Source organism: Pteronotus mesoamericanus, unplaced genomic scaffold (genome assembly GCF_021234165.1).
Source record: "Pteronotus mesoamericanus isolate MK-2021 breed Mesoamerican mustached bat unplaced genomic scaffold, CSHL_Meso_final contig_1173, whole genome shotgun sequence".
NCBI lineage: Eukaryota > Metazoa > Chordata > Mammalia > Chiroptera > Mormoopidae > Pteronotus > Pteronotus mesoamericanus.
This window is the reverse complement of record NW_026555032.1, coordinates 561,513-586,494: the sequence shown is the minus strand read 5'-3', so window position 1 is coordinate 586,494 and position 24,982 is coordinate 561,513. Positions and strand designations below refer to the sequence as shown.

The 24,982-nt window shown below is 44.5% G+C and overlaps 1 protein-coding gene across 2 annotated transcripts in view; it reads right to left on the bottom strand.

Annotated features, from left to right (window-relative positions):
- The window catches only part of MGAT5 (alpha-1,6-mannosylglycoprotein 6-beta-N-acetylglucosaminyltransferase), a 335,177-nt gene that overhangs the window by 77,360 nt on the left and 232,835 nt on the right, over positions 1-24,982 (bottom strand). For both annotated transcript variants that reach the window (XM_054581995.1, XM_054582003.1), the window contains exon 12: positions 18,592-18,725. In XM_054581995.1, coding sequence (XP_054437970.1) covers positions 18,592-18,725 — 134 coding nt within the window. The remainder of the gene's footprint in view (positions 1-18,591; positions 18,726-24,982) is intronic.

The window sequence follows — 24,982 nt, the reverse complement described above, 5'->3', positions numbered from 1 at the left end:
AGGTCACCCAGATAACCCTTTCACGTGTATACTACTGCTCTCCCCGTTCTGCAGTTGGGAACACTGCGGCTTGTATTAGTTAAGTGTCAGGGTAAAGAGCACCCCGTGAGCAAGTGGCAGACTCTAGAAATGAGTCCTGGTCTGTCTCTACAGCCACAGTTCTTAACTGCTGTTACTGCCTTGAGGGTTTTACAGATACTTCTATGGCTGACTATCCTGTTAAATCTGACTTTGGTGAAAGTGAGCAAGAGACAGAAACAGAGACTAGTTACAAAACAAGAACCTTGTTACAAGCACTGCTTCCCAGATGATAGACACCGAGCTCACATGCTCTGTCCCAGCCACACGGATCTGTCTCCTTCAGCTACAGGATGCAGGTGCTGCAGGAACCACTAGAGAACCAGATGGGAAATCCTCTTCCTTTTGTAATGTCTTTCTAGCACGTCTACTGACAATGCTCTGGTATCAGCTGCAAAGGGAAACTATTTCAGAAAGGGTGGATTTGGAGCAGAGCAGCCATAGGCCAATAATTGGCATGCTGCTTTACCTTCAGGCCAAGGTCAGGGAAATCCATGTGTCCGGAGGCCTTCTTGTGGGGTTGGGAGTGAAGAGCTAGAAAAAGGGGCGAGGTGTAGGCTGGGTGCTGTAGATGCCACTTGGACTTTGCGGAGGACTGTTCTAGGCTTAAGCTCGTGGTGCCTGCTTGGACGTACCTAGTAATCAGCCTGGTACAAACATTAGGTAATTCTCTGTAAAAGAGAAGTTAGCAGTTCTGCTCCAGGAAACAGGAATGGGAAAACAAGTGGGGGAAACAAGGGCCAAATCAGGAAAAAAGTTGCCAGTTTTGATGGTGGGAGCCCTCTATACACGACCAGGTCATGTCCACTGGGGAGGGCAGGCCCCAGGAAGACACAGGCTTTTCACGTCATCTCTATCAATATGGCCCATGGTGTAATCTACCATCCAAAGTGTCATCTAATTAGATAAAGAGAAAGAAGTGAACGTGCCACAGACACAAAATCCATTTCCTTTCCCTTCTACCTCACTACGAGAATCCCAATATCCATGGAGACACCATGAATCCTGGCTGATAAGCCAATCACACTGTCCTTTCCTCTACTTTCCCTGCCTCTCTTGCAGCCAAGGATGGCCATGTGACTCAGAGCAGGTAATGAGAAATATCAGGGAAGAACACCAGGAAAAGCTTCCATTTCTTGACAAAAGGAAGAGGCATCTGGCTGAAGCCCCTTTACCCTTCTTTCTGCTTTGGCTGCAAATGTGATGCTTAGCGTTGCAGGAGTCCCTATGTCTGTAAACTAACATGCTGAGGATGACAAACACAAAAGACAGAAGGGACCTGGGTTTTTATTAACTCTGAAGTGGAGAAGAGCCCTGCCCAGGGCTGCAGACCCCAGACTTTACGTGAGAGAAGTAGGTTCGCGTTTGAGTTACTCTTGGTGAGGTATTCTGCTTACTACCGTTGAATGCACTGCTAATTGATCTAGAGGAACAGTTCCCAGGCACACTTGTCCAGCTTGTGATAATTCAAAAAATACTTTTTCAACTATCTCTTGTTTGACTTTGACGTCAGTCCCATGAAATAAGCATAAGACGTGCTGTGTGCCCATTTGCAGGATAGGGACATGGTTCAGACACGTGAAGAGATTTGGGCGGAGCACAGAGATGTTTGGCAGCAGAACTGGAAACTGGGTCTGCAGAGCTCTTACACCTTGGATGGTGTTGGTAGGAAGGTTCATTCTAGCTGCCAAATCAGTTTCATTTTGGAGGCCTCATCCTTGGATTAAAAGCTTGCAAGAGCTAGCACGTTCTCATCAAATGTAACTAAGCAAAGCTAATTTCATAGTTTGGACCCCGGCCTCAGCTGCAGGATGGAAGAAGGCTGGTAACTCCAGCTGCATATAGGGAACCACTAGATAAAGATGAGGGATAGCTTCTCTCTGTCCCTAGACTCAACCACAAGACTCTTCCTGGTCCAAACAGTGGGGACTTTGTCCTTGAAAGTGGCTATACCTCTGCTTCTCCTGTGAAGTGTTACTCAAACTGCCAATGGTTTAACCAGGCCAAATGCCAATTCATTCCATGTAAGCAATCACTGATTTAAGAATAGGAACATAAAAGATGCTGTTGATTTAGGAAAAATTCTCTACATGAATTCTAGCATATAATCAAATTTGTTTTTACAAAAGAGGAAAGGGAGGGAAGAGAAGGAGGGAAAAGAGAGAAGGGAGGATGAGAAAAGAAAGGGAAACAAAGACAGAAAAAGAAAACGGGGAGGAAGGGAGAGAGGGAAGAGAGAGTCTTTGCCCCGGACACAGCCTCTCCTTGGCAGTGGGTTAAAATGCCATGTCTCCCAGACCCTGATTTCCTCCTGGTGGAATGCAGATAGTGGCATTGTCTTACAGGGCTGCTGGGAAACTCCTGTCTGGCTGACATTTTCCTGCAGGTACATGGGCACCATCTGGAAGCCTGGGCAAACTGTGGCAGACACAGAGGACCTGGAATGCTCCCTAATTGGTCTGGATCAATGGGGCTGTTCATGGCTTTACTCCAATCCCCTCAATGGGCATGGTGCCCTCTGGGATGTGCTGAGGACAAACAGGACCCTATGAGGTAGTCCCCCACTAGCTCCCACAGTGGGGTCACGAAACTCCCCAGCAGCCTGGACACAAGGTAAAAATACTAGGTCAAAGCTTTCTAGGCCCCAGCCCTCCTGACTACTGCCCACCTCCACCCCGAGATTTGTGCTGTGACTTAATTAAGGAAGTGAGTTCTTCAGCCCACACATGGACCATTGCTCATGCCTTACAACCATCCTCAAACTCCTGGCTTCTTCAAAAGCCATTTGGGCTCATATAGTGCTCTTCTACCCAGTTTTCAATTTCACCTTAAAATTTCTCCCACTTTTCACCTGTCTAGGTCAGTATTTGTCTCCCCTAGCTCCTTGAGGGCAGACATGTCTTTGCAAGCCCAGATATGCAAGCAGGTTCCTAACAACTAGTTCCGATGAACACAATACTTACAAATACAATGAAAATGAACATCTTTCATCTCTGTTTGAGAAAAGACAAACAGCTTCACCCATTCAGTTCCACTGGCTCTCCATAAGAGAACTTCAGGCTCCACACAGAATCCTACATAGCTATTTCCTGAAATCCGCCCCTTGCCATCGTGAACGCAGTCAGCCCCTGCAGACTGAGGGGACGAACAGAAGACAGGGGAGGGGGCTGCCATGGAGCGTCCACTCCTGGGGAGGCGGTCCAGTGGACTGGCTGCAGGGTCGATGCTCTTTCCACTCAAATCTCTACTCAGCCATTAGCCGTGGGCTCTTAACCTTTGTCTGCCTCAGTTGTGTCACTCGACAATGGGGTTAATAGCATTGACTCAGTAGTGTGGTTTCAAGGACTAGGCCTGACACACAGGAAGTCCCCAAATATTGGTACGCCCTGCCATCATCACCTCCCCAAAGAGCTCAATCTAGTCAAAAATAGAATCAGGGAAGGGAGAGCAAAGGCCAGCCAGCTGTAAAAATCCCAGCTGAGTAGGGAAAATGCCAGTATCCCCTGGAGCTGGGCCAAAATCCCAGGGGGGCGCAGGGGTGGGGTGGGGTCATGAGCTATCTTGCATACAGATGGGCTCATTCAGCCAGACTACATGAGCACATGCTGCTTACATGACTTTTATTTAAGTATGAATTTATAATAGATGCTAAGTATGATTTTAAAAGCACACATTATTACAGTGAAAATATTTTCTAAATTGGTTTCTAAATCAGTGTTTCTCCATATCATAAAACCTCTTCTTATAATAAAAAACAATGGATTCTGCTTCCCACAAACACCCTACGTTGTAAAATATGCTCCCAATCTATATCTTTGATATAAAGCTCCATCAGCACGCTGTGCCCTTGCAGGGCCTATTTTAAGGCCTCAATGGCACGGCTCTGCACTGATGTAGAAGGTTCCACAGGGCAAGTCCCATGGGTTCAGTTTCTACCAAAAAATAGACCTCAAGGATTCCAGCTGGCATGGGAGAAGCCAGCTGGGTGCCAACTCACACTAAACCTCATGTACCTGTTCTCCGTCGCAGTGTAGGTGGCACCAGAAAAAATTCCTTCAACAGTCCCTACACACTCAGTTGGCTTATTGGAATGCCATTCCCAGATCTGACTTGCTTCTCCACCTTTATTACATAAACTTCTACTTTGCTTTTTTTCTCTACAAAAAGAGCCAGAAAGCCACAACTTTATTTCCTTCTACTGCCATAATTTTGCTTTCTTTGCTGAGTTTCTAAACAAGGGTTGATGTAAGTACCACAGAGAACTCTTGTACAGGCATCCTCTTTTTAGGTGTCTGAACCCTCTCCAACCGTGTCAATGGACAATGAGCTTCCTTCTCCCAACACAATTCCTAATCCTGAACTAAACAAACACATCCAAATTCCCCTCCCCCACCAAGACTTCCTCAGCCCCCATCTCCCTGGGTCTCTGGAGTCTCCGGGGACTACACACCCTGGGGGCGGAGTGGGGGGGGTGGTCTGAGAGGCTACCAGGGGCCGTGTGGGCTCACCACCAGGCTTTGCCATGAGGGTCAGGATCCCAGGCGGAGCAGCACTGTTATGTCCGCCCAGCCCAACCGAGTGCTGCCTGGCACGGTGAGTACAGGTATGTATGTCCCTTCAGTCTGTGACCGTGCTTTGGGAGGAAGCTGGACTCTGCCTAAAATTTTCATCCAAAGCAGCTTTCCTGTAAGCTGCTCTTTAACAAACGGTCTATTTGGGGGAAAAACATCAGTCAAAAAACAGTATCTCAGTTCTTATAATCTGTGCCTATTCACATTCAGACAGCCATGCCTTTCGGGACATTATAAATTCAGAGGTATTCAGTCTCCCTCTATTTTCAAGAATGATTTTACCCCCCAACCTTTTTTTTTTGTTTGTTTTGAAGGGAACAATATTGCCAGGCTTTTATAACTCTTTTCTGCCCGGTTGTCTGGCTCCTCCTCTGCTGTTCAGCATTTGGGCACCGGAGACCCTCTGGTCACTACCTGGGAGGCTGCCTCCTTGCATGTGGAGCATGTTTTCACAGGTCTGGTTTCTGGATTCGCTCAGTGGCTTTTGTCTACAGGTAGCCCTAAGTCTTTTCTTTGCTCACAGACGGCATCTTCTTTTCTCATCCCTAAACACCATTGTTCCCCTATCAGTTGCCAAACTGTTAGGGTTGGAGTTATAGTAAAAAGCCTCAAGGCGATTACAACCACAACAGCTGTGTTTACTAAGAGCTACAAATGAACTCGTCCCAGTGCTATTAGAGTGGCAGGCAGTGATTCAGAACCTCACAGAAGCACCCCACCCTCAGGATGTTTGCTGGCTGCCTCAGCCTCCGGCTACCCAGGCCAGCCCGGGCTTTCCAAGGAGACCCTCTGCTGAGCACAAGGGACCTCTTTTCACCCACAATGCTTTTATGTTTTTTTCTCACAGCTGCAGTAATTTTCACTCAGCTGTTCATGCCTCTGGGAGGACTGCCAGTCACCGACAGAGCAGACAACAAGCTTGGGGTTCTCCTCAGGGGCATCCAGAAAGCTACTCTCCAATCCCAGGCTCCTCCAAGGCCTCTGGAGGCACCTGCGATCCGGCCTAAAACTCGACCACTCGCTACTCAAACCTCTGGACCATCAGTGACCTCTCTAAAGAACCACTGTCATAGTCGAATGCATGACATCAACGAGTCTATCACTCATCCCTACATTAAAGTGGATTGTTTTCTTCTAAATGTCTTTGAGGCTGTTGTATCACCTGTAAAACTGACACATGCTTCATGAGGCTATGTGGAAGTGCTCTGCAACCTCTCAAATTCCTACAAATTCTTTGAATATTGGAATAGAAGGCAAGCATTCTTGAGAGAGACTTCACCGGAACCTTTATCAGCTGATTGCACCCTCGCAAGGATTAATTTAGGCAACTGGCTGTGAATGTGGAAATAAGAGGGCAGGGTCCACAGAGGATGGGTCAAGGAGCTGGTGTGAGCTGCACTAGAAGGCAAAGGCCTGGAGCCCAGGAGGGAGCCAGGGAAAACAGGGGCATCTCTGCCTCCTACAGCATGCGGTGGTTGCTGGTTACACGGCAGCCATACACTGTGCATGGAAAGGAGGAGCTCATTAAGATTTCTTGATTTAGGAAAACTGGTGACTCCCTAGTGCAGCATTTCCCAAACTGCCTTTTTAAAAGAGTCACCTGGAGCCTGTGATTCTTTTAGCCAAGAATTCCCAGGTCCCTTGAGAATGAGGAAGGTCTCTGGCATCTTGAAGTTTGAGTCCCCAGTTGGGATTTATGACCAGGCACGTTTGCTGATTACTGACCTATATTCTGAGAAGCAATGTAAGCTTTCCTGCCTTTCCTTGGAACACAGGCTGGAAATCATTTAAGCAAAATACCCCATAAATCTGTACTGTTCCAGAGAACCATGCCAGGTACCTAAGGCATGGACCTCTGGACCTACAACAGAGCTACTGCTAGAAACTGTAGCCATGAGAGGGTTGATCAGTGCATTCTAAGCAGAGCTTCCTGCTCCCAGGACGGAAGAAATCTGAAGACTTGACCACATTATGAGAGAGCAATAAGCCAACGGACTTCAAGTCCCAGATACTGTGTCAGTTGCTATGCATTTTTCCCATCCACCCCAACCGTCAATCCAAAGAAAACTGAGTTTCAACCACAGGGAAATTTGGCTGGAGAAGCTCTGGCAGCCCAGTCAGGGCTGGGCCATCAAGCGGAAAGTGCTTGTGGGCGAGGTGCAGACGAGAAGAAATCACCTCAGGTGTAATTTACAGATATTAAGAACCTGGGGTTCCCGCTGGAGCCGCACACTGAAAAGGCGGCCGTGGTCTCCTTTCTGCCCACCCTTACGCCTCAAAACTTGACAGACTTCCAAACAGGTCATTCAGAGGATGGTTTGGCCTAGATATACAAGGAATTCCTTATTCCATTCAAAGCTCCTTTTCTAACTGCCCTCTTCAGAGGAAACCTATTCTTGGAGAGGACTGGACAAAAATGGTTAGCGTCTTCCTGACCTCCCTAGTGCAAGGTGGCAAACTGAAATATCTCTGGGGGCCACACGAGTCATGGAGAGGGTTAGAGAAGGCCCCTCGAGGGCTGTCATCATTTGAATCCCTGCACCAACCATGGGTCAGCTACTACTCAGCTCGAGCCAATCTCTGGCATGTGAGTCCAATTTGCCACGCCATCTACATTTTCAAGAGAAGCCAAGAATTCCAGCTTTCCAGAGGAACCTTCCCAAATGGCAAAGTTTCCAATTTAAAAATTACTGTGCTGCCTAAACAAAAATATCTGCGAGTTAGAGTTGATCGGAGGGGTCCAAGGCTGTATCTGTGGCTTCAGGCATAAAGCTGTGTCCTGACAAAAGAACAGCCAGCTGGACCCGTGCTTCTCAGCCCGTGGATTAGCCTGCCCTCCACAGGGTGTTCCCCCTGCCTCTCTGCATCGCACTCTGCAAGTACAGAACCTCGGGGCTGCAGGTACGGCCCAGGCAGTCCCACGTCCCCCTGGCATTAATGACACCTTTCCCAAAGCCCTGCCAACGTCCCTGCAGCTAACAGCGACAGGAGGTTGATGGCTTCCCAGGTGGCTCACCTCATCTTTGGGTGGCTGAGTTACAACCCCTGCTATTCCTTGAAAACTCAGCATTTTCACCAGCAGCCTATTTTCTGTCCTCTCGAGGGTCACCCAGGACAAATCAGATTCCTCATTTGTTTGCCACCCCTTGGGAATCCTTGCCCACCCACGTGCAGCCTCAAATAAGCCTGTTTTTTCCCCGGGCCAGACATGTCAGTTTCCTCAGTCAGTCTCCATAAAGCATGGCTGTGAGTCACCCACATTTTACTTCTTCTGATCAAAAGGTTCTGATTTGCCTAGATAGTATTAATAACAGCAAACTAGCGTGGGCTTGAATGAATACCAGGAAATGTTCTAATACCTTTATATTTATTCACTCATATGATCTTCATAAAAACCATAAAGTAGGGTTTTATTATTACCACCCATTTTACAGATGAGAGGACAGGCACAGGGAGCCCAAGGCACTTGCCTGAGATCACACAGCTAGTAATTGTAGAGCCCGGCCGGGAGCCCACCAGTCTGGCTCCCCAGCCAGAGCTCCTGGTACCCCAAGTTCCCAGCTGGGCTCTTCAGTGCAGAGAAAGGAAGTGCACCCACATGCCCAGAGCATTAGGCAATGGAACACGCTAGGTGCTCTCAATTGGATGGGAACTAACAGCCCTTCATTCTCCATGTTATGCATCAACTAAGGGTCCATTATAAATTGTTGGCAGTTCTCCATACTGTTGACTCATACGAGCTTACTGTGAACAAATCCCTTAAATCTCTTTTATACACATGGATGTTAAGTCACAGCAACCCCATCCTTTCCTCGGGCAGTTGGTTTTATGGACTCGAAGCCTGGCCTGGACCAATTATCACCCCTCTGTCCTATTCCTGGTGGCCCATAAAGTTGTCTTGTAGGCTGTCTTCTCTGTGCCCTTGCTCTTGAAAGAATCTGAGAAGGCCAAGGAGGAGTTTAGATTATAGAAACATGGAACTCTGGGGAGCAAAACAAAAGAACATCCAGTCCTCTGCCTTGTTTTACAGATGAGGAAAGTGACACCCGAGGGCAAGTCAATTCCAAGGACAAGCTGCCAGTGAGTGGCATAGCTGAAATGAGAATCTGGATGTCTGCTTTCCCACCCAGAGCTCCGCCAACTGCTCCAGACTGTCTCCAATTAGTGCTTTGGGCGGAAACACAGTTATGGCAAGTCCTCACTTAATGTGGAGGATACATTCTTGGATACTGAGACTTTAAGGGAAATAAAACATATCAGAACCAACTTTACCATAGGCTGATTGATAAAAACAAGAGTTACCTTCCTATGGCATATTCCTGGTCACAAAAACAGCACCAAACTTCTAATTGAAGAGCCAAAACCCTTCTAATGATAAACATTGAAATAAATGTGATGGTGTGGCTCAGTGGATTGAGCGCTGGCCTGCGAACCGAAATAAATGTGAGCTATACATACATTTAAGAGAGATGAATTTAACAAAATCATTTGTTTCTAACCCACTTAATCCGGTTCAAGGTCATGGGTGGCCAGACCCTTTCCCGGTACCTCAGAGCTCAAGGCACAAACCCACCCTGGAAAGGACGCCCTTCCATCACAGGGCCACTCACACGCCCACATTCATTCAGACTGGGACCGCACAGACATGCCAGTTCACCAGACATGCGCATCTCTGGGACGTGTGAGGAAACTGGAGAAACCAGAGACAATCCATGTAGTCATGGGGAGAACATTCAAACTCCACAGACAGTGGCCCTAACCAGGAATTAATTTTTTTTTAATCAACATCATAGTGAAAGGATGATGAATGAAATGACGTTATTCAAGGACCTGCTGTACAAGGAGAATCTGTTCTTTCTGCTCATGGAACAAGTAAACATCAACAGGTTTAAGATGATAGCAGAAAACTTGCTGAAACAGGGAACAGACCACGAGGCTGATGAGTCAGAAGAAAGGCTACCCAAAGGTCCCCTAAGTTCAGTGGTCATTCCTGTACAAATTTGCTCATCAAACACTGACATGCTTACGACGATGCCACACGGGGTTAGATTACAGTCAGCACACAGCCAACACTTTCTGGAAAATCCTTAAGTCCTCTGGGCTGTAGTCTTTGGAATCTTCAAAGCCAGTGATTCATTTCTGATGTTTCTCTTTGCATTTGGTTTCTCTTCTCTGTTACCTTTACCACCCCTGCCCCCTCTGCCCCCCAAAAATTTATACTTGAATGTTGGGAAAAGGTTCTGGAATTGACTGTACTTTATCACGTGCCAGATGAAAAACCACGCAAAGGTGACCAAGACTTGGTGCTGGGCTGCCCTGGAGAGGTTTCACCTCTGCTGGAACACCTAGCTCTTCCCCGAGGAAAAGCAAGGCACTCCCTGCCACTGGCAAGTGTGGTCTCAAGGGATCATAATGAGGTCTCTTCTGACTGACTTTTCCCCAAGGGGAATAAAGTGGGGGAGATATAGAGATGCTTCTAAATGTTCTTCTGGTTAAAACCAGAACCAAGAGCCATAATCACATTAAATTTCCCAGCAAATTCAACAAAACTGATTCCAATTTCATTTTTTCAGAATGTATGCCAATTTGACTCAAGGTAGGTTTTAATTTATCTGGTTTATATCTACATTATCTGGGAAGACAGGTCTGGCCAAGTAGATTAAAGAAGAAACAGGACTACAAGGTTTAAACCTGCTTATAAAAAGGTGTTCTTTTCAAGAATTTCAGTACATTCTTTAATTACAAAGGCCTTTGGTGGTTTCGTAAAACAATATATAACTAAGAGCAGTTAATTTGTATTAAGAAACAAAATGGCAGTTCTCCAAACTACTCCCCTTTCCAATTTTGCATTAATTTAAGCTAAACCCAAGTCAACCAAATCAGTGTGATAATTACATAGTTTTTAGAACGAGAGTCTATCTCAGGCTCAGAGGTCACTTAGTCTAGAGACTTTCAAGATTTATTTTTGGTGGCTTAAAGCAATTGAACCCTTTTCCCAGTGAACTCTGACTGGAATCCAAATCTATCCTGGAGATAAATCAGAGCTGCTGTGGCTGGTGGGACCCACACCCTGTGGCTGCCCCCGGCTTCCCACAGCAGGGGGCCCTGGCCAGGGCGCCCAAGAACATAGGTAAACAATTACTGATCTCATCCAGGGGTTAGCAAACTTTTTCTGTAAAGGAATGGATATCAAGTCTTTTAGACTTTGTGGGAACGCATAAGGTCTGTCACATATTCTTTGTTTTAGTTTCTGGTTTTTTTTTAAGACTTTCAAAATGAAAAAAGCATTTTTAGCTTGCAGGCCATAGGTCAAATTTGGCCCCTAAGCTCACTGCTTGCCAATTTTAATTTATGTTAACAGCACTGTTGTGGTATAACTGGCATATAATAAACGGCACATATTTAAAGCACACAATTTTATAAGTGTGCATGAGTGGATATACCATAAATCCATCACCACAATTAAGATGGTGGACATACCCACCGACCTCTCTCACCCCTCGTCAGGCAACCACCCTTCTGCTTTCAATCACTATGGATTAGTCTGAATTTTCTAGAGTTTTATATACCCAGAGCCGCACATCATACACTCTTTTCTATGTTTGGCTCTTATACCTGGCATCGTTATTTTAAGGTCTGTTATGTTATTGTATAATAATTCATTCCTTTTCACCAGTACCTTCCCGCATGCAAGTGAGAAAACAGAGGCTGGAGGTACCTGCCCAGAAATCACGAGGCTGACAGCAGCGCTGGCCCGAAGCCAGACTCTGCCCCCGGTGCCGTGTCTTCTTCCCGTGCCATCTTGCTGCTAATTTCACCAGGGGTTTTGAAAACCTAGAGATCTCCATGTGCTCTGCAGAATTTGTACAGGTATAGCTCTACTCCTTTTCTGTCAGATCCCTTCTTCTAACGTCCCTTGTACCTGAGAGCACATGGCAATGACCAAAGCAAAACGCATTCCAAGTCATACCTCAGGATCCCCAGGTAAGTTGCGTTTAACGAAATCAAAAGGAGATTGATGCATTCATCCAGTAGTTTGCACTGAGCATGCACCTACTAGGTACCTGGCACTGTGTTGGGGAAAGCAAAATCACTGATTTTTGCCCTCAGAAACCTTACAGTCTATGTATTAAGAAGAGACTGACAGAAAAAGGTAAATAGGCGATCATAAAATGATTAAAATTACTTAAAAGAAAGGAAGAGGATGCTGTGATAGGGATGAGGAGGGTGACAGTTGAGGGCATATGTGAGGGACAGGGTGGCCCAAGGAGGCTGGGGTGGGGGCAGAGTAGGGCAGGTGGCAGCTGTTAGAGAGGTCTGGCTGAGCCCCAGGGTAAGAGTGGCATGCGGGACCCTGTGTGGCCAGAGCTTGGGTGGGTGCCGGGCACATGTGGCTTGCTCGCAGAGAACCTCACTAGGTCACACTACTGAGACTGGATTCCACTGTAAGTGCAACATGCTCTAAGTTTAAAATGACCCCACTGGGGGTTTTTGAGAAAAGGAGAAACACAATCCATTCACATTTTTTAAAAGATCACCCTGGCTGCTGCTGTGTAGAGAATGGATTAAGAAGGGCAAGAAATTAGAGATGGAGAGAAGAGAAAAGTCACATCTCATTTCTGGAAGGTGGGCTGCCCTACTTCTTAGGCCTGTGGGTATTAAACTATGTGTCATTTTAGGGGGTGCTTTAAAACCACACAGTCTTGAATGTGTAGATAAAAGGAGCTTTCCAAACTCAGCTGACACTGGTTGAGGGCGGTGGCTGCCAGGCAGGCTAGGGCTGGGCAAGGGGGTCTGGAGGTGGAAACAATCTGAATTGCTCAAACAGGGCTCATTTACTCTTTGTAGAACTGACTGCAAGGCTGTTGCTGACTTCACCCTTTGTGTGATGAGGCTCCAGGAGCAACACTTGACCTGTTAGGCCAATATTTACCCCGGGCTTCTGCTGCTTCCAGAAGTCACTCATGTAGACCTTGCTTCCTGGCTTCCAAATGCTGCTCTAAACTTGGACTCGGCCTCCAGGGTAGGGGCAGAGGAACGGCTCCTCCAGCAAGTGGTAGCAGGGAGGTGGATCCTAAGAGAAGAAGTCAGAACACTGATCCTGGCTCTGGACTTATCACATCATCTGTTGTAGGACCTTGGCCAAGTCACTCCATTGCCTTAGGCTACGTCCTCCCCAGGGCGATGAAGGAAGGGAAAAGTTGCCTTCGCTTCCTCAGAAGGAATGGGCAAGCACCTCCTTAAACGATGGCTGTGGGTGCTCAGGGAAGTTAAGCGCACTAATATAAGGCCTCTTATTATCAATGCATTAGCTGTTGAATAAGTGGAAGCCCCACTGAATGCCTACTAAGAGACACCAGGCTCAGGGCCTGGGGTTTTGTCTTTAGAGTAACAGAGATTTTAGTTAAAAAAAAAAACAAAAAAAAAACCACACTTCATTTTTTCCATATTGCTTATCTATTAGTCTCAATCATACAGAAAGAAAAAAAAAGTCAAGAATACTCAAACAAATTAAAAAGACCTCTGATGCCAGGAACTGTTGGCTAAATGTGTCCTACAGGAGACTTGATTTACTTGGAACATGATGTATTGATGATACTTCAGGGGTCTTGAACTTTTTCTGTAAAGGGCCAGATAATAAATGTCTTTGGCTTTGCTAGTTCGAGAGTTCCTGTCAAAACTATGCAACTCTGCCATTTTAGTGCAAAAGCAGCCAATGACAACCACCAGGTGTAGCTGTGTTCCAATAAAACTTTATTTACAAAAATAGGTGGCTGGCTACATCTGGCTTGAGGGCCCGAGCTTGCCAACTACTAAGATAGTTTAAAAATTGGAATCTGAATATCTCTGGGCAGGACTGTATTTGCCAATTCCTAAAAGGCTTTAGTTTGCCACCACCCCCGATTGCAATCTCAAAGCCACATATATTCTTACAATGTTTCCAATCTGGCCCCAGAACTGATATTACTAATAGCAGCAGACTTACTCTGAGTTAATATAAGCACTTTGCATATGTTAATTCATTTAATCGATACAGAAATTCTGTTATCATCTCCATGAAAAATAAGGCCAGGTGAAGTTCAATAAATCACTTAAGATCAGGCAGCTGGTGGCAGAGGCAGGATTTGAACCCAGTTATTTTTGTTCTGAGTCTCTGTGCTTAATCACTAAGCCACACTGCACAGTAAGCAGCCACTGTATAAGCGACTGCATCTCTCACTTCCTCTTAAGAGACCACTGCTTACCATAGGTTCACCCCATTCTAAGGGGCTGGGCATCAGACCAGAAGTAACAGCCTTTCAAGGGTAGTGAGCGGGAAGTAAGATTGAGGGGTGACTGGAATCAGGTGCAAAGAGTAAAAAAGTAACATGAGAGCTGGCAGGAAGGCAAAAGTAAAGAGGAAAGTAGAATTATTTATTCACTGATTGGTCAGCTACTCAGTGCCAACCACTCTACACAATGCTAAACACTCCAAGGCCTTGTTACTCAAAACAGCATCTCAGCATTACCTGGGTGCTCGTGAGACCTGCACAGTCAGCATCTGAACGAGATGCCAGGTGATCTGCACACAGAGCAGCCGGCTCTACATGGCAGATGCTACTGCTCCCCTCTCACAGGCCAGGAACCAAGGCTCAAAGTAGTTCTCTGCCTCACACGCTGCTGATTTGTGGGACCACTCTGAGCCCCAGGCTGTGGTTCAGAGGCTATGCTTATTGCCCGGAGGCGCTCATTTTCTTCGGAACATTTACCTTAGCGCAGCTGTGTATCAGTAAGTAATTTAAAAATCCTGGTGGGATCAGGGATATGTAAAATGCTGACCCTGCACTATCAACAGAAGAGTCAGTTATGTTCAGGCCACTATTTTTATTTTTATTAATTTACTTAATTTAATTTCTTTTTTTTAGAGAGAGAGTGAGAGAGGGAAGAACGGAGGTAGGGAGGGAGGGAATAATTTATTTAGTTTTATATTTTTTTGAGAGAGAGAAAGAGAGAGAGGGAAGAACAGAGGTAAAGAGAGAGGGAGAGAGAGAAACACCAATTTGTTTTTCCACTTATTTATACATTCACTGGTTGCCCTGACTGGGAATTGAACCTACAACCTTGGTGTATTGGGACAATGCTTTAACAAACTGAGCAACCTGGCCAGGGCCAGGCGGCTATTTTTAAAGAAATGTGGAAATAAATAATACAGTTAAGTAAGACTTCAATTAATTTTAATTTCCGTAATTTTCAAAATCTCTTATTTTTACATAATTGGCTAATTTTTCATTCCCCGATGTTGAAGGACCTTGTCTTTGGCCACATTGGACAGACTCCTCTTCCTGGCACATGTGTTAGCTGAAACTAATGGTAAGTCTGCCTGGATCAGCCTGGACATCAGTAGATGTCTGGAACCTAGAATTGTGGGTTCTTGGGCTAAGAAAGAGATTTGTAGTTGGGATTAGGCTCTAAGAAGTGTCATTTGATGTTAAGGGTCTTGGGCAGAGATGATTCCTAAATTGGTGTGTTTGGGATTCTGGAGTCAGATAGCAATATTCCCTCCCACCCACCATATATTATAACAACAGGACAAGACCACAGATTCCTTGGCCATGAATTGGGGGCCCAGGGGGAGGAGTTGAAGAAGTAGCTTATTCCTCCTCGGCTCTGTACTTAACAGGCTGTGTTTCCTGCTAGGCATTTGGAATGCAGGGAAGGCCTATGTATAGGGTGTGGCAAAGCAGATTTACACTTGTAAGTATGCGAAACAGAGTTTATTCGTGTATTATTATTTATTAATTATTGTATTGTTTTCCATACCAACAATTATAAACCCACTTCTGCCCTACCCTGTACTATAGTAGACATCCTTGACGTGACTATAAGGGGCAGAAACCACTCAGGCTACTGCAAGGGAACAGAGTGTGATAAAAAGATGTAGGATCTAAAAAAAAGAAAGCTTTCCAGAACACTGGCAGCTGCTTCTTCTTTCTCTCCTGGCTGCATGGGTTACCTCTGTCTGTCTTGCCCCTTCAGAGCACCCGCATCTCTTACAGTGGCGCCTCTCCTCCCTGTGATTCTGCCCATCATGCTCTGAGAGCACCCTCTCCCTTTCCAAACTGGTCCTGTTTCTGCATCACTGGACTTCTGGAAGGCTTCTCCTTTGACCTCATAACTATGGATATATCCTTTTAATTTCTGTCCCCATGGTTGTCACTGTTCCTCTCTTTTGCAATGCCAAGTGAAAATTCTCACTGACATAGGTTGGCTTTTTGAGCCAGAATCACAATTGCCAACCACCAACCACCTCTGTCCTTGGAGCAGAGGACAACCCCTGGGCCAACCAGCCATGGGTCAAGGGGTCACACGGTGCCATTCCCCACTCAGGTGCCCCAGCAGGGGCGGAGATTCCCTCAGGAGGAGGAGAAGGATGGTGAGGCAGGACTGAGAGCATAGCAGGTGCCTTCAGAATTTCAGTGAGTTCTAGAATCTGAAGAGGAAGAGGGAGAGGGCTTCCTGAGATCCTCTGGTTCACACCGGTGCACACCCACGTTCTCAACTGTGATCCTAACGCTCCCAAGACCGACAGTGTCACTCTCCTTCCCAAAGGTCTCTGAGGCAAAGGAGGATGGGGGTGGGGGTTGTGCAGGGAGAGAATGGAGGAAGGGGTGGGAAAAGCAACTTCCAAAAACTTCCTTCCATTTCAAGTTGCTTTTGAATGCAACTCGGGGAATGCGGGTGCTATAACATCACACTTAAAAGGTGCATCCATTCTTTTTGAACACACACTAGATACCATGGGAGGAGGATGTGTTTGAAAAAAGATACTAAACTCTCACATGCTGTGCTGTGTTCAAAAGTTTGAGGAGATGTCCTGAATTCATGTGAAAACTTTACAGTACTTCTCATCTTTTTGCACTTTTTTCATCAAAGAATGCCAGGTAATGATGACATAATAAAACTGCAATAACAGCCCAGATTTTTGGTATTTAGACAGAGTAATGTAGACCCACTGCCACTCAGCATTGTGTAATAGTTTACCAATGCACAGTACTTGAAAGGTCAGGTCATCCACGGAATTTTGGAAGAATTTCCAGATCACACCCCAAATCACATGATTCATACTTCTGGGATTCCACCTGGCCTCAAGAAATCATCCTTTCAGCGGCAGCCTTTTTTTATCCAAGAAAAGGTCACCCCAAATCATTCAGAACTGCTTTGTTGTTTTGGTTTTCTAGGAAAACCAAAAAAGCTGCCAGAGGCACCTTGCAGGAAGCTGCACTTGCTTTCAAAACAGAAGTGATATAATTTGAAGGTCAAGTCTATAGAGACATGCAAATTATTTTCTTCGAGCAGATGCAGAGAGGAGAAGGCAGTTACACTTCTTTTTTTTAAAGAGCCCACGCCTTCCTAAAACCAGTGACATGTTCCATTCATTTCACAATCGAGCTGAGAATGAGAATGCCAATGAGCCCTTTTTAACTCAAGTTGGGTTGAAAGTTAGTTGAATAATGTCTTGTTAGCATGGGCAAATTTTCATAGAAGGATGTATAAATTTATGGGAAGCTCTTAAATAACCATTTATAATCTAGCCTGGTTTTGTTTTACTTGAGAGGAGAAAATGTGGAATAATGAAGTAGGAAGAAAATCTTATTTACCAGCCCAGGTTTCCACATCTCAGCACTACTGATACTTTGTGCCACATAATTCTTTGTTGTGGGGCTGTCCTGTGTGCTGTGACATGTTTCTCAACGCCCCTGACCTTCACCCACTAGATGCCAGTAGCACCTCCCCTCAGTCATGACAACCAAAATTGTCTCCAGGCACCGCCGCATGTCACCTTGGGGGGTGAAACTGCTCCCGGTTGAGAACCAGTGTACAACATGGAGACAAAATTCTAGCCATTTATAGCAAAGACAGTAATCTGGAATTAAATCCACTTCACTGGAAACAGGCCGACTGAGTTGTCTCTTTGGCACAGTTAGAATTTTAAGACTGAAGAGCGGGCAGCAGTGCTTTGCCTTTTTTGAACATGGGTCAGAAGACCAACAGCAGCGAATTCTTACCCGGTACTTATCACATGTGCTTCCTCAGTGAGCTGACTTCTACCTTCCTCAATAAACGAGGCACCATCATGTGAGACCGCAGTTCCTGATCATTCCAGAAAGTGATTCACTTTTATGTTTAGAAAGAAGCCTATTTTGAACTCTTAGAGTTTGTTCCGAACTATACAAACATGTCCTCAAAAATAATCAAGATATTTGCATGTCATGTCAATTGGTTCTTTTCCTGTTTGACCTTCCCCAGATGTGCTCTGGAAATCATCCCAAAGAGCCAAGGGGCCCTTGAGGGCCCAACAGCCCAGAACTTTTGGAAAACCCAGCTCAGCCTGTGGCCAAGAATGTTGTTTTATCCAAGATGTCCCTGAGCAAACTGCCCACAGTTCTGGCAGGCATTTTCCTTTCCTGGTTGGCTGGATACTGACCACCGCAAGCACTGACTGCAGCCAAGCGGATGCGAAGGCCCCTGCACTCCCCACGCAAAGGGAGCTGCCTGTCTTTACACAATATTTCCCAAGAGGCAGAGGCAAACAGCCACTTGGCAAAGGGTCCCTCTGTGCAATGCTTTGCTCCAAAGAGATATCCAGCTTCTGTGGGAACCTGGCTTTCAGATGCAAATACGAGATGTGAAAGAAGCTGTAATGTGTCACTTTCAACATGCAAAGAGTGAAGGGCTTTGTGGGGCAGCCACTATGCAGATGAGCAGGTACAGCCTTTATTAGATAGATACCCAAATGGTGAGCAACCAAATCTTTGCACATTCTTGTTTACTTCTAAGCAGATTCCATTAAGCCCAGGGCACTTGGGCTTGATTACTCCCTGGATCAAATTTAAATTAAGTTACCCAACAAGCATCTTTTCAGAGAAAGAGACAGACAGACAGACAGATAAGACTGACTTACCTTCCAGAAGCTATCCACTTTGCCATACACAAGGGACTGGTTCTGTCTCTTGATTTCGTTAATGTGGTGGATGTCGCTGGAGTTCAGATGCTGCTCCACCACAAACCCCAGGAAGCTGTTGTCTGGGGTATGAGCTGATATGGAAAGGAAAGGGCAGGGCAGTTAGGATTTCACCAGCAAGAAGAAACAACAATTACAAATTTAACAACGAGCCATCTCGCACATAATTAAATGTTTTCATTTTACGTTGTTCTTCCTTACCCAGGGGGTGGGGGCGGGTAAGGAATTGCCCGCCCCCGCCATATTCCAACAAAACATTTCCACGAGAATAATTCTCTTCAGGATGGATTAACCTGAACCAAATACTGCTTTTGTTAGTGGAAAATACATTTGTTTAAAAAGCATTCAGCTGTGTGCTTTCCCCCTTCCTGTTTCCTCAGAACAAGGATGCGGTCTCCTGACAGAAATGCCCTCATCTGGATTTTACCCATTAAAAACCAGACTCTGTAGGGAGCAGGGCTGAATCAATGGTTTGCAATGGGGTTGGGGGTGCTGTTGGTGGGCCCCACACAATCTATTTGGATTCCAGCTGGGTTCACCATCCCGCTGGGAAAAAGAGGACTTGGGGGGAAAACCAAGCAACATCATCCCGATCCTCTAAGAATTACTTAATGAAAGATGTAATTATGGGGCTATATTTTGAACTAAGGAATAGACTAAAGAAAAAATAAAAGGTAAAGCTCACTGTGATGTAAACCACTTTGAAAAGCCACCCACCTCAATGAACAGTGTCTGGTCTACAGAACAGACTATTCTGGAAGAGAAAAGGCATTTTCCTCTGGATCCCTCATAATTATGAGTTTTAAAACTTCACTTTTAACACTTGACCAAGGGGGAAAGCAGCCCCAAACCCTCATCAAACATTTGCCTCTTATGCCTATAATTAAAAAAAATTTCACCAGAAGTCAACAATCAGAAAAATAATTCTCTCTCAATAACAAGACACTCCTGTACATTCATTCTGTCCTCAGAAACCTGTTTTTCAAGGCGGCGAGCCTGCAGAGGCCCGCAATGTTAAATGAAGCAAAGGCTTTTTGCTTTACTTGGACCTGAAGAGAACAGGTATAAAAAACCTAAATGGAGAGATACTCAACACTGAGTAAAATCCAGAGTACATATTCATTCAACACAGTCATATTCATCACAGGTGGGTGGTCAACAAACAGGAAATTAGTTCCTTTGTCTGGCTCTGGTTCTGTCAGGATGTCAGCACACAGCCCTCTGAGCTGGGCAGGGCGGCCTGCAGCGAAGGCCTGGGCGCCGGAAGCCTCAGGCCCTTCTCTCCAATGCTATGAGTGAAGATGGAGGAGGGAACTCTGGCTGGAAGCCTGAACTGTGGAGATGAGCGAGCTGCATAAATTCTGAGTTATCACCATCCATTCTCCCAGGATTTTGCCTAATGGGGGTGACAGAATGAGGAGATAATAGGGTTGTGACTGGGGAGTTGTGTTATGTCTCACCAATCTGTTATTTCATTTCTGTGTTTTTGAACAAGTGCCCAGAGGCAATGGCATTGGCTGTAGTTGGCTGGGAAGTAAATTACTGGATAAATTCTACTGCCAACAAGAGGCAATCACTGCTTTTTTTGTTTTGAGGAGCTGGACAGGGGGGGTATTTGAAGCCGTATCGGGTAGGAAAGAGACCCTATATGCATTCAGAATGTCAAGAATTATTTCTTTAAATATTTCTTTGTAAAACTTTGTATTGTAAAAATTTTGAATTAGAATCTGACACTTTTGAAACGTGTTTTTTATCTTCAGAAAAGTTATGTGGTGACCACAGCTTCATGCTTTGATATGTCTCTACAGTTCAGTGATATAATCCTTATGTGGGCACTTTAAAAAAAAAGAAATAATCTAGCATCTAAAACACTTAATAGGTTTTATTTCATGTTAAAACACACTCAGATATAGTAAAAAATAAAGTGATTGTCAAACCCTAGAAAGAAAAAAGTCATGCATGTTTATATTTTTGTTTCAAAGATCTCCCCAATGTATAGTTTGAGTAGCAAGAGGGAGGGGAAGTAAATAATTTATTCAAAAACTTGTGAGAAATGGTAGGCCTTTGCTGCATTGTGACTATAATTTGGTATTAAATCACCTCTGACACTGTATGAAGGCTGAATTACAAATACAATTTCTCTATTTAAATTTTCATCCAAACACTCGATTTCAACTCCTTTCTCTTGTCTAGAGACATTAATTTGAGGATCAACAGCCAGCAGGTGCAGTTTAAGGACCTCAGATGACACTTAAGGAGAAATACCAGCAGTGCTTACAAATGGCACCACTGCATTTCGTGAGTGATGATTAGACCCTCCCTATTCCTTCCCAGGTAACACTAAATCTTCGCAGGTCACTGGGGATTGGCAGCATGAGGGGTTGCTCAGCTGTGACTTGCGCAACAGGTGATCTGAAAATAAAGGCAGGTCCAGCCTATGGGAGCTTCCAAGGAGCTGGCCAGCAGCTGGGTGCTGCATGGTGACATCCTAAATAGGCTGATGCTATCTAAAATGACCTTTCTTGTGGAGATCTAAACCTAACCAAGGTTTGTCTTTTTGCCTTGCCTTTAGATGGGACACAGACTTTAGCTGTGTTGGGAGGGTTTCAAAGAGAAGGTATTTACATATTTCAAGGTAAATCAAAGAAATCCCCTCATAAATGGGACACAGGAAATCCTGTGCTTTCTGAAATCACTCCATCTCAGTGGGCAGAAAAATGTGTGTTTAAAACATGTTTGATATTTGAGTTCTGACTATGCGCTGAGCTCTGTGCTAAGTGTTTTGTAGTGACTATTTCATTGTATCTTCATGACACCCTGACAATATATTGGTACAGATGAGAAAATGGAGAGAGAGAGTTAAATTCCCCATTGCAGTCCACACACTACAACGTTGGGATTCAGAGCCAGGCCAGCTGGTTCCAGAGCCCACGCTCCTTAAAGCACTTCTAATATATAGCCTCATAGTCCAAATAACTTATTTTCTGGGCTTGTGAACTGTAGTGATAAACATGCTGCAGACGAAAATAATGTTGTAAGGTAGACAAAAACACACATGAAAGACCCAGGGAAAAATACAGGGTCTGGCACAAATAATGCACCTTTATTAAACAATCTTTTATTACAAAATCATAAGCATATAATTCTGTAACATAACAATATCACACTCAAGCACACCATATGACATTTTAGGTGATATGTTCATATGAAAACTATAAATTATTACACTTATATCATTACCCTACCAACCACACTCAAGTAGCTATTACTTCTGCTGGACCCTGTATATAATCTATTACCTCAGTTTCTTGAGCTTAAGTTGTATGTATGTAAGACCAAGCTGATTTTTTTACTTATATAAATTAGAAGGAATTTGTTAAACATTAACAATGGTCTTAAAATAACTTAGGAAAAACTTTTTTTTTATTAAGAAAGGCATTATTTTAAGCACTTCGGAAGTACCTATTTACAAACACACTCATGTGACAAATCAGTTTGATGAGTTTCCTGAGCAGATTATGGCGATGACTTTTTTAAGAACCAATGTTAGTTTAGCTTCAATAATTCATTCAATGACAAACATTTTAAAGCATTATTTTATACACCAGGTTAAAGCTAGTTATTGAGGGATTTCAAACATAAAGATGATTTTCTGCCCTCACAGAGCTTACTAACTACTTAATAAATGAAGTATATACTGTATCTACCAAGAAGTAAGATGTCTCTTTTTAAAATGTAAATCAAACATTTTACTGAGTCAAATGGGCCCTTCTTTTATTGCATAAATCTCCAAGGTTGGTTTTTCCACCACTAAGTCCTCAAAATCTCTAAGTGCAAATATTCATTTTAACAGGCTGTCTGATGGCCCTTATCCACAGCTGGCCCTAGTGCTGGGTACCCCCTGCACCAAGTCCCCAAAGGCAGAACACCCTCCCACCAGCCGGCCTGGGCTCCTCGCTCAGCCAGTCAGTCACCAAGTTCTAAGGGTGTCATCTTCTCAAAAATCTTTCAACTCCTTTTTCCCTCTCGTCACTTTTCTCATTTCTGGCCTCATCAATTCTTACCAAGTCTTCTGCAATAGATAAGTTTTTCTTTTACCTAAATAGAAACAGGGGTTTTTGTTGTTGCTGTTATTGTTGTTGTTATTGTTGTTTTCTTGATTATAATAGAAATATGCCCTCATTGTAAAACCTTTTTCAGAGAATAGAGAAAGATATGAGGAAAATAAAGATGACATCCATCATTCTACCACCTAGAAATAATCACTGCTAATGGATTTTCCTCCTAGACTTACGGATCAAGTCAAAATTGGATCCTACTACACCTGCTCTTTTGGGACCCTTTTTCACTTACACAATATGCCACAGGTATCTCCCTGGGTTAATAACCACAGCGCATCACTGCTTGTTAAAGCAGAACAATACCTCAGTACATGAACTCATTCCATCAGCTGGGATGCCCCCTTCTGGGCTGCTGGCACTACTCTATGGAACTAACTGCCCTTTCCCCCAGGACATGAAATTCTTTTCCATTCAGGCAGAACCCGGATCTCATGATTGACTCACTCTCCACGCCTCCAAGGACAGGGCACATAACCCAGGGGACTCTACCTGACCAAAACTCAGCAGAAAGATGGGTTTATGATACAAGTCCTGCCAGTCGCAGTTACCCTAGGACTAGTCAGAGCTACTTTTGAGGTCGCTGTCTTTTAGCTACATTCACAAGGCTGTCAGGGTGGAAGCCCAGTGCTGAAGGTGTCATCTCTGTGCCCTCATGAGGACAGTCTACCTGAGAAAAATGCCAATCCAGAGATATGCAAAGCCAAGATATGGAAACAGTAAAGATTATCTATCTTCCAAATCCTGAATCCAGCTCCACCTAAAGCCAATTTCAACAATTTCCAGTGACAAGAGCCAATAAACCCTTGTGGTCAAGTCATTGTGACAGAAATCCTGCCTGATACACCCCACCATAAGACATTTAGAATGTTTCAGTGCTTTACCATCTACATCAAGGATATCACAGAGATCACTGCACCCTCATAAACTCTGCAGTGGCTCCTGTAAGTAGCCCCCAGACCTTCAGCATTGCCCTTTTTTCTCTGCTCCATAACTGACCCATCCTCTGTGTTGATGACAAGGTATTCTCTGAAACAAATATGTGACTAGAGCAGTTTTCTGCTGAAAATCTTCACTTCCTTCAGGGTGAAGCCAGCCTGGCACAACCTAGCATTCCAGTTTCATTTAGGGTCATCCTTCAGCCAATATCTCTGTTCCATGATGACGTTCTTGGGTTTTTTAATGCCACATTTTCCATCTTCTCTCATGCTGATGTATGGCTGACACATCTATCACTTTCCACTCCCTTTAAGTCTCAGCTCCCATCACCTCCCAGGTAAAGGATTCCCTAACTCCCTAAGACTGAGATAAGTACCTCTCCTCTCAGATCATGAAGAGGTAGAGCCCCATTATACATCATGATCTCCCCTAACAGATGACATGCTCTTTGAGGACTGAGCCATGTTTTATGTGTCTGTGAATTCCCAGAGTCTAGAGCACAGTAGAAAGTCAGCAGATATTTTTTGAATGCATGATTTGTTAAGTCAATGAGGAATGTTTAATCAGCTGGTGTGATTGATTTGTAGGCAGATTGATATTACTAGGCAGCAGAGGCTATGCCTGAACTACTTCCAGCATCATGCTCTTTACACAAAGCCCCGAAGCCAAGGCCTGTTTTCCAAGGCAGTCATCACTCTATCCCAGAACCTGACTCAGGTCTAGCATTACCATAGAAGATCAATATCTACATTTTTTAACTAATAAATTAACATATCTTCTTATCTAGGTCACAAAGTTGATGTTGGAGGAATGGAAACAAATCAATGATACAGACTTAAAATTCTAACATCACAGGTTTTTAAATACTGCCATTCATTCAATATCAGCACATCTATTGAGCACTTACTATAAGCCAGGCAACAACTTAGGAGTTAGGGGTGTACTAGTGAACTGCCAAGCATGAATGAAGCTCCCTTCATTGAGGCTATGTTCAGCTGGGGAGACAGCTAGTAAATAAAATAACTTAATGTTATAGATAGCAAAGAAATAAACATAATTGGTTTGGTGACTAATATCGAATTCTAGTAAATGACATCATGCTAAAACATCTAACGATTAAAAGTACTTCTATGCATTAAAAAAGGGTGAATAGATGGATGGGGAGAAGATATTCATGTATTGATATATCATGGAATAAAGCAAACTGTTAACTGTAGAGCCTAGGTGGTGGGCTTCTTCTGTACATTTCTCTCACCTTTTTTTGTATATTAGAA